This window comes from Crassostrea angulata, chromosome 2 (assembly GCF_025612915.1).
Source record: "Crassostrea angulata isolate pt1a10 chromosome 2, ASM2561291v2, whole genome shotgun sequence".
Lineage (NCBI taxonomy): Eukaryota > Metazoa > Mollusca > Bivalvia > Ostreida > Ostreidae > Magallana > Magallana angulata.
The window spans coordinates 29,781,291-29,798,076 of record NC_069112.1 but is presented as its reverse complement, the minus strand read 5'-3'; the positions used below and the strand labels follow the sequence as shown (position 1 = coordinate 29,798,076).

The 16,786-nt window shown below is 32.1% G+C and overlaps 1 protein-coding gene across 1 annotated transcript in view; it reads left to right on the top strand.

Annotated features, from left to right (window-relative positions):
• Positions 1-16,786, top strand: part of LOC128174162 (uncharacterized) — a 28,423-nt gene that overhangs the window by 4,569 nt on the left and 7,068 nt on the right. The window contains exons 3-5 of the mRNA XM_052839783.1: positions 8,642-8,884; positions 8,973-9,065; positions 9,478-9,624. Of these exons, the coding sequence (XP_052695743.1) occupies positions 8,642-8,884; positions 8,973-9,065; positions 9,478-9,624 (483 nt within the window). The remainder of the gene's footprint in view (positions 1-8,641; positions 8,885-8,972; positions 9,066-9,477; positions 9,625-16,786) is intronic.

The following is a 16,786-nucleotide window of genomic DNA, read 5'->3' as shown; positions in this document are numbered from 1 at the left end:
AATGTTTTTATTTATATATGATATTTCTTTTCTTTGGGTGGATAATGTGTGTAAAATGCCTACACATGGATAAAATAGAAGGCTGAACCCTGTAACAGGTTGCAATGTAGATAATATACTAATTGTTATTATAGTTATTAGTAATTAATAATTCTAATGAATTAATTAGATTTATTCATTTAGAAATTCGTAATTTTTTAAAGTTCACATTTATGAACAGTAAAAAAAATACCGAACCAATTCGGAAATTGTTTTAAGCGTTTTTTTTATATAAGATGCATAGTACTGTCTCCTTAAACATTGCGTTTTTTAGTTTAAAAAATGATAACTCCATTTTTTGTTATGCTTAAAAACCCATAATTAAAATAGAAACTTTCATTCATTTCTTATGGACTCACAATATTTTCTCTTAATATAGTAATCAAGGCAAACGCAGGTAAATTCTACTTGTATCCTTTAAGAGGATCCCATAATTGTCTAGTTTAACATGTATAATAAGGTGTTTGTTTTGGCAAAAATTCGTTTGGGGAATAAACTAACATGCGCTTGAGGGTGACATTTCACATAAAGCAATTTTTCAAAACGAGAAAATATCTTAATTTTACCAATAAACTGCATACGAAACAAACAATCAAAAACCGAAAATAATTTGTATTGTTTTTAATCAGCTGCAGGAGCTTAGACTTCTTTCCTGTCCACTTCTCAATATATTCAGCCAGTTTTACTCAGTGGTTTTACTTTTTAAGACACAAGGGCAGGTTAAGAATAACAATAAAAAGTGAACACAATATCTGCAACAAAATGTGAACAAAAAGAATAAGGTGGCAGGGTATTTACAAACCATAATGTTCGGGTATTTAAAACATTTTATCGCAAGCTTAAATAACTTATTTTCTTTGAAAAATAAAAGTTCCTAAAATCTAAATACAGTTTTTTTCAAAACAGATTATTTATCTTTCAACGATATATTACCTACTATGAACACCGCAAACAATTTTTACCTATAAAAATCATTTGTATTTTTAAAAAAATATTTTAACAAACAAATAGAAATAACCTATTTTCTAATCTTAAAAATATTGAAGACGAAAAAAATTGACGAGAATTTTTGTTGTAAAAATGGTAGAAAAAAAAATGATAAATCAATGTTACAATCCCAAAACCAATTATTCATCAAAGTTTTAAATAAATCAATTAATTACTTATCAAATTAAAAACCATTAATCAACAGATTAATTTATTAGACAATTGGAAAAGTTTATAACAATACCAAGTTCAACAGTTTAAAAAGAATAACACTTAAGAAATGTGCTTAGATGTCCTCTATGCATTAAAGCACACTTGATCCGCTCCCGACGCAGCGTTTTAGATCTGACCCACATTCGAGTCGGATATGACGTGTTTTGTTTTGAAGTATATTTAGCAAACTACGATGAGCACAAATCTATCGATTAAGTCTTAGAGTCGGATAAAAAGATGCATCTTTTTTTTTACAGAAATGATTAGAATACATGACATATTAACATAATAATTATCACATTTTCCTATGTATTCTGTTAATGATTTTTCGATGTTGTTAATTGCAAGAGTCACAATTAAATCACTCATAATAGGATATTTATGTTTATGTTGAGCGTTCGGCGTAGGTATGAAATTAAACACTTAATTAAATAATGTCAATGTGTTTATTCAACACACAGTTAAAAAGGCCCACAGTGGTTACTACTTGACCACCCATATTATGATTTTAATAATTCATTGCTGGTTATAATAAACATTTAAGGATTAAATGAAAATTTATCGTTTAGAAAATAGTTTAATGTTTTCATAGTGAAAATGTGTACTTAAAATAGAATTATCCTAACACCCCCCCCCCCAACATGTTAATACAAAATTAATAAATGGTCAGTCAAGAATAAGGCCGGAGTGGTTTTCTCCCTTCGTTTGCACCTATGTGATAGTTAAACTTAGGTGCAAAAATTCAGTAATAACTTCTAAGGACTTAGGTGCAAAGAAAATTGTATAAGCTAAATCATTTTTTTGTTAATTTTCTTTTTGTCCGAAATTCAGATGTTTTTTTCTTAAAATCTTCTTTTCTCCCGATGTCATCATGAATAATCTCTTAAAAGATACATTTTCCCTATGAAAACAACCATTGGCACCTATGTGACAACTCAGACGGTTTACACCTAAGTGACAAGATTCGGTTATATATATATATATATATATATATATATATATATATATATATATATATATATATATATATATATACTTAGTATCATTGGTTCAACGAGGAAGAAATAACTTTTTTAACTGCGAATAACAATAAACTTCCTGGTCTTGATAACATGTTAAATAAATTAAGATATGTCTTTTTAGAGACAGGTAATAATTTTTACAGAGGATATATTGTAGTTTGGTTAACAAACTGCGTTCTGTGTTTTTTGAGTGTGTAATCTGGCAAGATGAGATAGGAAATTAACATCATTATATCTGAAGGTGAGACGATTTTTTCATTTTGTTTAATATTACTAAAACGACATTGGCAGCGACAAAGCGTTTTCTAATGATTTGTGGAGCTTTGCCTAATTTTATGAACAATGCAAATGATGATAACGTGTAGATTCATGTCCATCATAAGGTATGGTTTTGTAAAACAAGCAAGGGAAGTTTTTCGCAATTCACCTTTTATAAATAATTATGAATCAGAACTACAGAAGATCGCGGGAAATACTTTAATAGCGAGCGAAACGAGCTCTAAGAACCAGTGTGTGCGGGAAAAAAAGAGCTAAACCTACAGTTCATCAAACAAAATGCTTTGTCTACGTCCCATAATGCTCTCTAATGTTTTCACCCGTGGTGCTATGCCAAAAATGGCCGACTTTTAACTCGTAATTTACAGTGACTTAAAGTTTGAGGACACGTTTTGAGTACCGCATATGCTTTGGCGAGACTCAACAGATTTGTTACATGCTTCCATACCTCCGTATTGAGTCGAGAAACGTAAACAAAGACAAACAAAGTCATGGATGACGTCACAGTGCACCCGCGCTTTATTTCCCGCGATAAATTTAGAGGTGGATCAAACGTCTGTAATGCGTGTACTAGCTATTTTAGTATAGACTGCGATACCTGCCTCATTGACATATGATTTGTTTTTATTTATTTTTTTAATATAGAAATTTTATGTATATATATTAGCATATAAAGACTACACTTTACTGTCATATCGATCCATTTTTAAGCTAATTGTGCATGCATGAGTAGGGAGGAAATAAATGATAGGACATTTTGAACTACATAAAAAGGAATAAAATGAAAAAAATAAACAGTTAAAAAATTATGAGATATTGCATATAGTCAGACCATTAAATTTAAAAGTGGGAAATAACACACCTTCAAACAGGTATCGGTGTCTCTCTTTCTCTCTCTCTCTCTCTCTCTCTCTCTCTCTCTCTCTCTCTCTCTCTCTGGGAAGGGGGTTGCGCTGAATGTATCATAACCATTAAGATTAGTACTTTTGGCATATTTATTGTAGAGCAATACTCTCTCAAAAATTCTTTGACATTCGTTGATACCTAAATAAAACTAGAAGTTGACAATGATGCAAGGTGTGTGTAATTCTTGCTGCGCTCGCCAGAACGGCAGCACCGTAAAACATATTTGATAATACTTGCACACTACCTGCACCCATATTCTGAATATTTGAAAACCACCACACATGTTTTTGATTTCGTAAAAGTCTTATCTACAAATATGCACACTGTCATACATAAAAATACTCGTAAGTCTCAACGTATTCAACACATCCATTTTCAGAATGGGTAATTCTGTAGATTTGGATTAAAATTTGGGAATTGTAGATGTGTAGCAGTGTGACAAGAAAACTGAAATTGAAATGTATTGAAATTGTCACTGTAAATGATATTTCTAATGGTTGGCGTAAATTTAGTATTTGGTGTTTTGTACTGCGGCAGAATTTGTAATATTTAAACGCATTATCGTTGTTTAACCATTCACCTTACAGCATTGTAGCAATAACACTTAGTATATGTTTTGCGGTTAGAATATTGGATTTCAACATCTGTACCCAATGACATGGTACTCATCTAGTGCTCAACTGCAGCATAGTCATACTATTGTACATGTAACCATAACTATGCTTTTGAAAAAATTGTTGTTTCAAACAACATTACATGTTTGCATTATTCAACTTAGAATTTCAGGTAAAAAAATTTAATAGTGTTAATATGCAATGCAAAAGCATTCTACATTATATTTGTGTGATAGAGAAAGAGAAGTGTTGTAAGAAAGTAAAACAAAAAAATGATATATCTGACTACCTTATACACATGAATGAACATTAAACTGCTTGCCAAAAGGTTTCGGACCGTACACATCCTGGTTTGATAGAGGTAAAAATAATGCAACCTCAAATATGCGGGGTTTTTTTCAAAACAAAATATGTAATAAAAAATGTCCTTTCTTTAATATTTTAACATTTCAATTTCATTTAGATTATTATACGAACTGTTTGTAAGTGATAATTTAATTGAAAAATCTGTAAGAACGTTTATTGCAAATTGTAAAAAATTGTTTTTCCCTTTCTTACCTGTGCAGATAAATAGATAGATAGATAGATAGATAGATAGATAGATAGATATAGGTGATAATTAGTTGTTTTTATAACTGTTATATTGAAGTACTCTCTGGTGGCTGTCGTCACGGTTGGTAACAGTAATTATGCCAAACTGACCGGTTGATATACAAAGGTGTGAATTGATAAGTTCTCTTCATGTGTGTTTTAATGCTTCTTTTAAAAAGTAAAATTTATTCACTATTACTTTCTTTGTGTTTACGTATACGGATGTATTGCAGCTAGACGTAATATGGAAACCCCAACGAAAAGGAAAACCTTATATCTTCGGACACTTAATACAAACTAGTTATGGTTATTGATAAAAGGACAAAGCCCAAATTCGAAAAAGCTAAGGATTTTGAGATTATCGCGAGTACACTTACGATGATATACAGGCAGCGTTCAGCAGTATTTGAAACGTCTGAATCTGGTGATTTTTCTCTAAAACGAAAAAGAATGCGATCGGAGATTATGATGAGGTTTAAGATAGCAACAAAATGAAACTTACAAAACTTACGAATATAATTTTAATCAAACTTTCAAGGACTAATAATCCATGTAATCTTTTCACTGTAATAGATAAATGATGACCAAATAATTTATTCGGGATTGGTTTTCTATGCTTACATCGGGATTGAAAATTCAAACATGGTAGCTTCACGTCAGTCAATTTCGCTTATATTGAAGTACGGATATAATGAAATTATTTGCATGGTCCCCTGAATTTCAATATATCGGGAGTAGGCTGTATATATATATATATATATATATATATATATATATATATATATATATATATATATATATATATATATATATATATATATATATGGTCTCTAATTGAGTACATATTATTAATATTTCAAATACAAAGATTGTTATTTGCAGAAAAAAAATGTCTGATCAGGTGGTGCTTATTATCGTCAAAGCGGTTTTATTTTATGTGGATCATGTATGTGCTTTAGGTAAGTGCATGCTTTTTTCGTTGTTTTTTTTTCATATCATGTGTTGCAAATGTAGAGGTATCTCTACTTGTACTTGTATGATTAACGTTTCTTTGAGCAAGATTTGATTAAGGAATAAGAAATCATTCTTTAAGTATTTTGAGGTGATAAAATCGGTCGGGGCGTGAACAAATCAAATAAAGCCCGAAGGGCTTTATGATAGATTATCACTTCATAATATTTAAAGAATGATTCCTTATTACTTATATTTATATATTTTTAAACCATCTTACGATAACATATTAAAATATAAATAAGCTAACCCCGCTGGCGCCTCAATTTGGTGTCATTTGAAATTATGGGTTATATAGTACAAAATTGATACGTAGTGTTATCACAGGCACAGACACTGGAAAATGTAAATATAATGTTATATCTGTTAGTTCATTCAAACTTCATATATAATGGGAACCACCATTGTCGAATTCAAGGAATGGAACGGACAGGACTTGAAAACTAAGCAACTTTCTTCGCCTTTTAAACAATGACTTCCAGATCTCATGTATTTCATATGATGTTGTTAACAGAATGCTTTTCATATATACACTGAACCAATGAAACAAAATACGAGTCTACTACTAACAATCAATTTTGGTTGATCATTAGAAATACATTTATAAAGCATTGTAAACACTGAAAATGGAAAAATTGAATTTTATCAAAATCTTTGAAATCTCCGTTTATTAGAAGGCGAATCCCTCCCTGAAGACAAAACGTGTATATATGAAAATAATGTATATATGGAAATATGAAAATTACACTCTATACCTATGAAGTTAAAAAACTTTTCCAAGATAGAGGGAAAAAAAGAATAACTTCAAGTGCAGTTACATTACCGGCATCCATGTTAAATTTTAATATCGTACAAACTTCACCTTTAGTGATAATTAAACAATAGTCAAAATTTTATGGAAACAGTAACCTTAGACAGACTATATTTTAGTACATGTATATAAGGGCTTTAAAAGAACCGTGAGCAATGTTTTTGGGCCAGCAAGGTTTAGGTTCAAAGAAAACAAACAGCATATGAGATGACAGGTCAGATATGATAACTCTCCTGTTTCATCAACTTCACAAATCAAAGAGTTTTCTGTCCATTCCGCTCCCCATAAACCCTTAAACGAAAACTCGGTAACTACTGTTTGTAAGGACTAGCACCGGGAGTAAAAATGTCGCTAATATGCCAAAAAATATCAAGCATTGTCATCGTGAATATTTTGGATACAATTAATTAAATATAGTCCAGCTAACTGAACCTTTTTGATGCAATCACCATAAGCAAGGACATATATACTAACGTGATATGCAACTTCTACATTCGCTATGATTACTTCCCATACTATTACAGCAGCTTTGACAAGATTGTAAATCTCTTTTCAATCACATGTAGTAAAATTTATTGTTGTTTTAATTAATCTAGTTTGGCCATCGATAGGGAGGCACAATATTTAAGCATTTGTTCCTCAATATTTTCGAAGTACGAATGTTTTACCAAAGAACACATTTTACAAGCGCCTTTTTGAACGCTGCGATTGGATCAGCTACTCCCAGCTGCAGCAATTCATAAAGCGGAGCTTGTCACCGAATGTTTGTAATGATATCTGCCAAAGGTCTATGGGGAGGGGAGTGGACCCAAAACCCTTTGCTAGCAAAGATGTGTTCTATGCACGTTTTTTAGAATGTTTCCTTAAACTGAGAGATCAGAAAATTGATAATTACGTACACAAACGCGTTTCTTTTCTTTTTTTGTAACATATCAGTGGCATTCCTTGAATGTTTTAACATAATAATATACATGTAATAAATGAACACCTAAAATTCGATAAATTTCGACAACTATTTATACCTTCTTGTAACAAACAAATACTTGTACAATGACTAACAAATAAATGTTGAGCTATTTATTGATTCATAAAGGCTTAATGAATTCATTCTTTTATATCTGTTAAGAAAATCTAGCTTTGAATAAACCTACGTGGCAAGAACATCCCTGGCCTGATCAAAGTAAAAACTATGGGAGTGAGAAAGCCGTAGATGGTTTGTACACTGACCGGATGTATACAGGAGGTCAGTGTACAATCAACGCTGATGGATACTACACAGCTGAATGGAGAGTGGACCTGGGAAATGTGCTCAACATTAGTTACATCAAAATTTTCTACAGGACGTTTAATCATAGTATATTATTCGTTCTTGCTTGCACATGTAAAGGATTTTTCCACCCGCCTGCAAATCAATCGCTGATAAACTTAGTTTTTTTTTAAATTGATACATGTAACTAATCATTGAAGAAAGATTTTAAAGGATCAAATTTATATGGCTACACTTACAATACATTTTAGAATCATAAAAATTTGTTGGGTCCAATCATCGTGGATTGTTCGTCATTTGCTTATTCGTAAAGATGTTATGTTGTGTATGCGTCGGTTTTTATTTTTTTTGTCCAGTATGTACATTGGGATGAACGGGGCTTCCCATGAATACAAAGAAAAAATCACCAGTAGGAACACTGTGTTAAAACTATTTTAATTCGATTACGTTTTTCTCCCATTTATTGCATGTATGTTGGTAAATATTCCAATATACTATACGATCAAGGAGTTTAATTGACAGTGTCGTAAACACAACTGTGTTATTGTGTTATAGTCAATATGGGTCTGTTAATTCATTTGAATCTTCAATTAAAGGTCATAAAGGTCGCGCCTTTATTTAAATGTAAATTTTATAAAGACTGACATCGCTCCTCAACTTCTGCCCATTTCAAACGATTTTGGGATAAAAACACTATCAAAAATAAACACGTTTGATCTATTACAATTTCTTTTTTATTATTAATTTGTGATTTTAATTCAAATAAGAGATATTTTGTTTTCCCTTGGTGTTTTAAAATTTGGTTTGGTTACATGTATAAGGATTATCAAAAGGCATAAATAGATCATCGAACTTTCCTTTAAATAAATACATACATGTTTTAAAAGTATTATCTACATTTTAGATCCAGGTCCATTTGTCAATCGAATGGCAGGGTTTTCTCTTTACATTTCCAATATCACATCTAAAGATAGTGGACATCTTTGTTACAAAGACGAAACAAGAGGATCACCATCAGTGAGCCCGGTTATTCATTGTCCTATATACGGACGTTATGTCATATACTACAATGAACGTAGTCATAATGATAATCCTAGTTACCTGTCAAAATATGCCTACAATGAACTCTGTGAGGTAGAAGTATACGGTGAGTATATTCACATGTTTTTATCTTTAGTTTCATGTTAAATTTTGTTCAAACATTTAATTTTTCGTTGACATTTTAATTTTAATAGGATATCGCGGGAGCTATGGTGATTGCTGTCAGAACCCATGCCCTCATCACTGTCTAGATAGAGAGTGTGACGCATATACAGGACACTGTCGAGGTTGTTTTCCAGAAAATCATAGTCAATCGTGCGAGAATACTTAATGTAGTTTGAATTCTCTTAATTTACTTCAACCGTATTACAGTTTAAATTATCTTTTGTTTTCTATTTTTCTTTTAATTGATTGGTTGATATGTCATGTACTTTATGCTGTTCCTCTTTCATTTAATGTATGAAACCATTTTAATTGTAAATTTACTCATTATTGAGTTTCTTAAAACACAAAAGCAAACCTTATAAATGTAAACCTTGTAAAGCAAACTAACAATCTGCATGGCTTGATTCAAGGCAAATGTGATACCACATTGGTGTTTATTACTTTTATTCGCGTTTGAAAAAGACAAATCGTTCAAAACTATGACCTTAAAAGTTTGTTTATGTTTTATCATAATGCATAAAATAACTATTGTAGAATGTATAATAGGATACTACGGCAAGAACTGCTCAAAGAAGTGTAGCACAACCTGTAACGTTGCTGAAAGATGTGACAAGATAACAGGGCGTTGTGATGGCGGATGTAAACCGGGATGGACAGGAAACACTTGTGATCAGATGAAAAGTGAGAATATAATTAGGGTCTTCCGTTTCCAACGGAAGACCCTCTTGTTATTCTTCGGTTTCTTTTTAGGGTCTTCCGTTTCCAACGGAAGACCCTCTTGTTATTCTACGGTTTCTTTTTCTTTATTCTTATTATTCTTTTTTTTCTTTTTCTGACTTTTTTGGAGCGTTATTTCTAAAAAACTACCCAACCGATTTGCACGAAATTTTCAGGAGTGATAGAACGCTATCGTTGCTACATATTATTAAATTTTCGCATGATGACGTCACTTCCGGTTTCAGATATAGACGATTTTGTAAATTTTTAAGGGTCATTTTGTCCACGCATCTCCTCCGAAACTAATCAAGATAAAAGCTTAAAATTTCAGGGATTGTAGATTAATGTCTGTAGATGTACCCCCATGCTTCCAATTATGAAAATGTCTCAAGGCCTCGAAGCTCGCCTGAACCTGAAAATTAGCACCAAATTTTTCCACGAAATTTTTTCACATTTTCTGTAATACCTTTCGATGTGTACATAATTTGTTAAGACATGTAATGCAGCAGTTGTTTAAATTTGCACGAGCTTTCATTTGACATCAAGAAAAAGTGGCTGGTCCCTTAAATTAGGGGCCAAAAGGGCTCTTAATTCTTCTTATAATAACTCTTTACTGAACAATAATTTGTTATTAATTATACAAGCAAAAATGTTCATTGTACAGTTGTTTATCTATACAGTATCATACCCAAGTCATATGTTACGTAATTAGGGGTTTCAAGGGGCCAGAAGTTCAACACTTTGATCATTAGTATCTGAAAAAGGAGAAATATTTTGAAAAGCAATGTAGAACAAAAGTTGCTCAGATTGGTGTTCTTTACAATATGCCGCCTTAAATGCTTTTGTAATGACCCCATTAAGGAGTGAAAGGGTCGGCCCCTAAAACACATTTGCACAGATATCTCAAGAACGGTTAACATTTTATAAACACTTATTGAACAAAATATGTTAAAATTTGCAAGACCTTTAATTTGATATCAAGAAAAAGGGGCTGGCCCCTCAAATAAGGGGCAAAGAGGGCTCCAATGTCTTTTTAAAATAACTCTTTTATGAACAATAATTTGTTATTAAGTATAGAAGCAAAAATGTTCATTGTACAGTTGTTTATCTATACAGTACCATACCTAAGTCATATATTACGTAATTAGGGGTTTCAAGGGGCCAGAAGTTCAAAACTTTGATCATCAATATCCGAAAAAGGAGAAATATTTTAAAAAGCAATGTAAAACAAAAGTTGTTCTCAATAATGTTCTTAACAATATGGTACAAAAGATTTTGTTGTTAGTGGCCCCGATAAGGGGTTAAAGGGTCGGTCCCTAAAACACAGTTGTTTAGATATCTCGAGAACGGTTTACAATTCGTGAACACTTGTAGAACAAAATTTGTATATATTAGAAACACCTTTTATTTGTTATCAAGAAAAAAGGGCTGACCCCTCAAATTAGGGACCAGAGGGGCTACTAAGTCTTATTATAATTACTCTTTTTTGACCAACAATTTGATATAAATCATAAAGCAACAAAGGAGCTTTTATTAAGCTTAATTTAAAACTGAAATCCGTTTTAAAATCAGATGATGCATTGCAGAGATATCGGGGTTTAAAAATTGATTTTTCCGGAAATTTTGATTCCGCGTCCTTGGTTTAAAAAATAGCGTAATGTTCAAAATGAAATTAACTCGTACCAAAAATAAGTGTTAAGTCGTACTTGAACACATTCGGATTTTTTTTGTTAAGTCGTTCTTGAAATCAGAAAGGTTTTTGTTAAGTCGTACTTAAAATTGTTCGGATTTTGCTAAGTCGTACCAGGAATAATTCGATTTTTTTTTCATCGTTTTATTTTAACTACTCTTGTTATTGGTTTAAGAGCTCTGCTTCTTACAGGAACTTCCAGCTTTACTTCCGACATTAATGGAAGACCCACTCGTTGCTTTGCAACGAGCTTTGCTCTAGTTATTAGGGTCTTCCGTTTCCAATGGAAGACCCTCTTGTTTTTCTTCGGTTTCTTTTTATTATTATTTAGGGTTTTCCGTTTTTCAACGGAAAACCCTTCTGTTATTCTACTGTTTCTTATTATTATTTTTTTTTTTTATCCGCAAATTTTGTGTAGGCCATTTCTCGTACATTTGTTGTCTGATTGTTATGAAACTTTCAGGGTATGTAGACAATGTTAATATCTCGAGACGTTTTTTTCAAATTTTTAAAATTCACTTCCAGTTATGAGTTATTGCCCTTTAATTGAAAATTGGGGGGTCTTTTGTCCAGAGTTGATCTCGGGAACTACAAAAGATAGTTGCATGAAATTTAGCAGAATTGTTGGTAACATTTTATAGTTTTGCTGGCATGAAAAGTTTGGCAAAATGTTTTTTAGTTTTTAGGCTATTTGCCGGTAAAGTATAGGTTTTGTGGGGTCTGAAATTTTGTTGTTCTTTGTATAATAACCTTTAAACTAAAAATATTTTGTTATTACATATAGAGCAAAAGTTGTTTAGAATAACGAGAGCTTTCATTTAAAATTAAGAAAAAAGGGCTGGCCCCTATAATTAGGGGTCAGCAGCTCATACACGTATTTTTCTGATAGCAAAAATCATTATCATTTAATGAAAAAAAATGAATTCAGTTATTGTTAATATATTAAATAATGTCATTTGGTATCAAATTAAACAAGTTCTGTGCTATATTTTTTTTCAAATTTCATAAAACAAATATGTGAGAATCGTACATGAACGAGTTAATATGTCTACATAGACACACAAGCGAACAAATGCCACTTTAAGGCCCAGGCATTTACTGCATTACGTTGTGTTGCGTCTTAGATAAATTGTTGTGATTCAATTTCATTTTTTTCATCTATATCATTTATGAATTCAATGAACACACATTATGTAAACGTTCTATGTGCAACTATTTGTCGGGGCGCCCCTGTATGTAACCCCCGCGCGCGCGCCGAATGTAAACAGTAACGAATGGCATTGTAGAAGAAGTTGTGTATTCTTTCGGTGTACCGTGTATACATGCATTTTCAAGTTACTGTGAAACATATGAACATGCACAGGGAACAATACTACATATTTGTTTAAGGAGGATATTTTTCTCGTGTGAATCGTTTACGAGGAAATTCTGACAGCCACACTTCTGTCGACGATCAGCCGTTGATAAGCTACGAGTAATAAAGGAGAAAAGATGGACATTAAAGTGTGTGATTTATGTGGATGTTACTGAAGAAGGTGAGGCTTTTACTCCTTTTAAAGTTTCTTTTTAACTGTTTAAAATTTAGTATAGATGTACATGTAAGTACGTGCACACTGTTAGATGTTTTTGTTATGATGTGGGTGTTTGTTTACTAACGTGTAATTTTTACATGTTTCATGGATGTTTAGACTCGCTCGAGGTTCATGGGGGACTGGAAAGGGTAACTGAATTTATCTATTCAAAAAAATAACAGATTGTGAATTTTCAACTCAAAATTCAAAGCAGGGTCTAATTAGAAACATATCATATATTCTTGTGCAGAAGACTCCAAATGTAGTCATGAATACCCTGTAGACATAACTTCAAGTAAATAAAATTGTATACTTCAGACTTCAGAGTTAAAACATGACTTAAATATCTTTATGATGCCGATCATTGTATCATTAGAGAGGTTTAGCAGACCAACGGGTACCCGGTACATGTACTTCTACATGTAGGTTACAAGTTAGAACTATGCGTACCATTCTACCAGTTCACATAATTTTTCTTGTTTAGCAGTTATGATGTGTACTTAAATTGTCTTTGTTAATGTTTTAAATGTAATTTTTTATTCTCTTTTTTTAATCTGACTACTGGCAGTACTGGCGTGCGAGCAGTTCTCGCCGAGGACCATTTCTCGCTGGTGCACTGTTACATCATATTTTCGTATGTAATTTTATGTGTTGATAAAATGACGTAACAATGCACTGGTGAGAAATGGTACTCGGCGAGAACTGATCGCACGCCAATATTGATTAATTACAGACAAAAACTGAAGGTTGCGAGTGTTATTTTTTATTGAACAACATTGTTTAAAATAATTCTTTATATATGTGACGATCAGACCGGTTTGAATACAAGTGCCAGATAGCTCAGTTGGTAGAGCACCTGACTAGAGATTCAGGGGGCCCAGGTTCAAATCCCGGTTTGGTCCTTCATTATTTCTACCATCCTGTTACAATATTGGTGTTGTGACCAACTCCTGGAACTAACAGGTTAACTCGATCCTGCCAGGGGTGATCTTCGAGGGTGAAGATCATTTAAGGGGGAAGGAATGTGACGGTCAGACTGGTTTGAATACCGGTGCCAGATACATGTAGCTCAGTTGGTAGAGCACTTGACTAGAGATTCAGAGGGCCAGGTTCGAATCCCAGTTTGTTCTATCGTTATTTCTCCCATCTTTTACATATACATGTATATCAGATATATGACAGATGATTAAGGGTCATCACATGTTTTGCAAGATGCAATAAGTGTTAAAAACCTTTACTTTACAACACAATACATTTAAGTGAATATTTATGTTTCTTGTTATTATTTGGTGTGGTTTTCTTGACAGTGTCGCATAAACAATTTACCCGCTCCTAAAACACAAACTTTCTTTTTGTGGATTCAGCTTACCGCTGATTGGCTGCTGTTGCAGCAGACAAATAAGATATGCACGCACAAAACACAATGAACTTATCAGAGAATGAGTTGAGTTTATTTCAACTGTTGGAATTTGCGTATTTTTTTTTTAAATGTATACTTGTGACAAAACATATATGTGGTACATACAGCTGTAGCTTTATGAAGAAAATTTTGGTTAGACCATATATACCTATCATGCAAGTAAATGATATTTACAAAAAACTTGCAATTTATGGCGCACGAAATATGCGCTAGTTTTATAAAGATTGACATACATGTTATGTACCACATTCTGTGAAAAATAATCTATTAAAAATTCTTCATTAAGTTTACTGATACATGTTTTATGCTTATTACCCATAGTATTGTTTTTAAAACATGTAATTTATAAGAAAATAAACAAAAACCCTCGCTAAATTTATTTGCCAAAAAAAACAAAACGCAGTAGAATTGATAAAAATGGTATACCAGAAGCTAATACCAGTACATGTACTTTGACGCTGTTCGGTGGGTAATATTCATTTGTAAATTACGAATTGAAATATTGACTGTTGCACTACAAGTACGGTACCGTAATAAACTCTCTCTCTCTCAAACTCTCTCTCTCTCTCTCTCAATTTGATAAGTGTTTATACCTATGAAAATTTTTTAATATTATATTATGACTTGATATGCAATTTTTTGATCTTGTACTGCCTAAATGTTATATCATGTATTGGGATATGTCATACTTATTACACTGCATGGTCAGTGTATTTTTTACAGAAATACTATGCATATGTTAATGTAAACACAGCTATTACTAGTACATGTATGTAAACACAGCTAATTATTTTTTTTTTTAATTTCAGCTCAAAACAGACTCTTGTTACAACATGGCTTTTACCGGTACCTGTTGATTCTTGTGGGTCAGCTCCTGAGATTAACCTGTCACCTCTATCCACATGCATATTCCTTGTGTTCTACAGACTATTTACCGGTAATTCAAATTAAATCCAATAATGCATGAACAATAATGGAACTTGAAGAAAGCATCATGCCATGTTGTGGTTTGTGTTTAATAAGAAATTATGAAAACAAAATTAAGGCTGTTTAAAGAAATTCATAATTGCTGTGAAAATTTGTTTTTCAATAAAAGTATGCAATTATGTTTTCTTTATTTTTTATTTCATAAAGATATTTAGATGTGTTTACATAATTGAAAAATCCCCCCCCCCCCCCCTCTATTTAATTGTCTGCATTAAGATTACATGTAGGATATGTAAATGTACATTTGACTTTGAAATAACATCTGCTATGATAATTACTTTTGAAATGAACAAGAAACAACCTATTTCTACCTTTCTAAGGTATATATGCAGAAAAAAGGTAGAAAAACATGTCAAATTTGAACATTTTTCATTGAAATCAACTCTGTCTTCAGCTACCTGGGTGTGTTTGAATTTAATTCTAATTTAAGGCAGATGTCTAACTTGTAGGTTGTAAATTACTGTTTTAGCATGGTTAGAAGGAGACTAGAAATCAGAATAGATTAGATATTCACTAAATATGATTGTTAGCTTACTTTTTTCATGAAAACAAGAAATCACAAGCAGGATAGCTGTCTATTTGTTAATTAAAATGGTACAAATCATACAATAAACAAATAAAGATCAAATTTTAGAATCATTGATGATTGATTTCAAATATGTGTGAGAAATGACTCAAGGAAATTGCCACACGTTTCATAAAATTAGGCAAAACATTTCAAACCATGACTTTTTATGAAAATCAAAAGATTGAGGGGGGGGGGGGGGGTATACATGTAAGGGTATTTCTAAGTGACGTGAAGCTTTTATCATGATTATATCATGTAGGCATATGTTGTATTGTATAAGGTTTCTTTTTAAAGGTGGTTGAACAACAGTTGACCTCTAAAAGGTCAGGTAAAGATGCTTTTACTATGGAGAACCCTGTAAATCTGTGTTTACTAAAGGAAATTGGAAATGGTGGGTTCACTTAAATGGCCATATTTTTATTAAACCTCAATGGAATTGGCAATATGTAGTATTCTTTTTCTCAGAATTGCTTTAGCTTTCTTATTCTAAGACAAACCGTCTTTTCATAAAAATGTTAGTGTACTAAGTTAAAGGTACAAGGAACAGTTTCGGATAAAGTATCGTCAATATTTTTGTAAAATTGAGAGTGACTGTACTTGAAGGTTTATCATTGTTGCGTAGATTCATGAAATGAATTTTAATGATTATCAATAGTTAGAGGGATGTCTCTTGTTGGAATTGGTAAGCAATATTAAGGCCCCTAATTTTAAGTACATGAGAAGCAGAAATAAATTGTGAAACTTGCGGCTATGACAGATGTGTTGACTTTACAGTGAAATTGAAGGTTACAAACGGGAGGTTATATAACATGAAATGTAGGTGGATGGGATATTATATGCCTATTTAGTATTTACTGGGTATGAGGACAATAGCAAGTTTATTGTCCCCC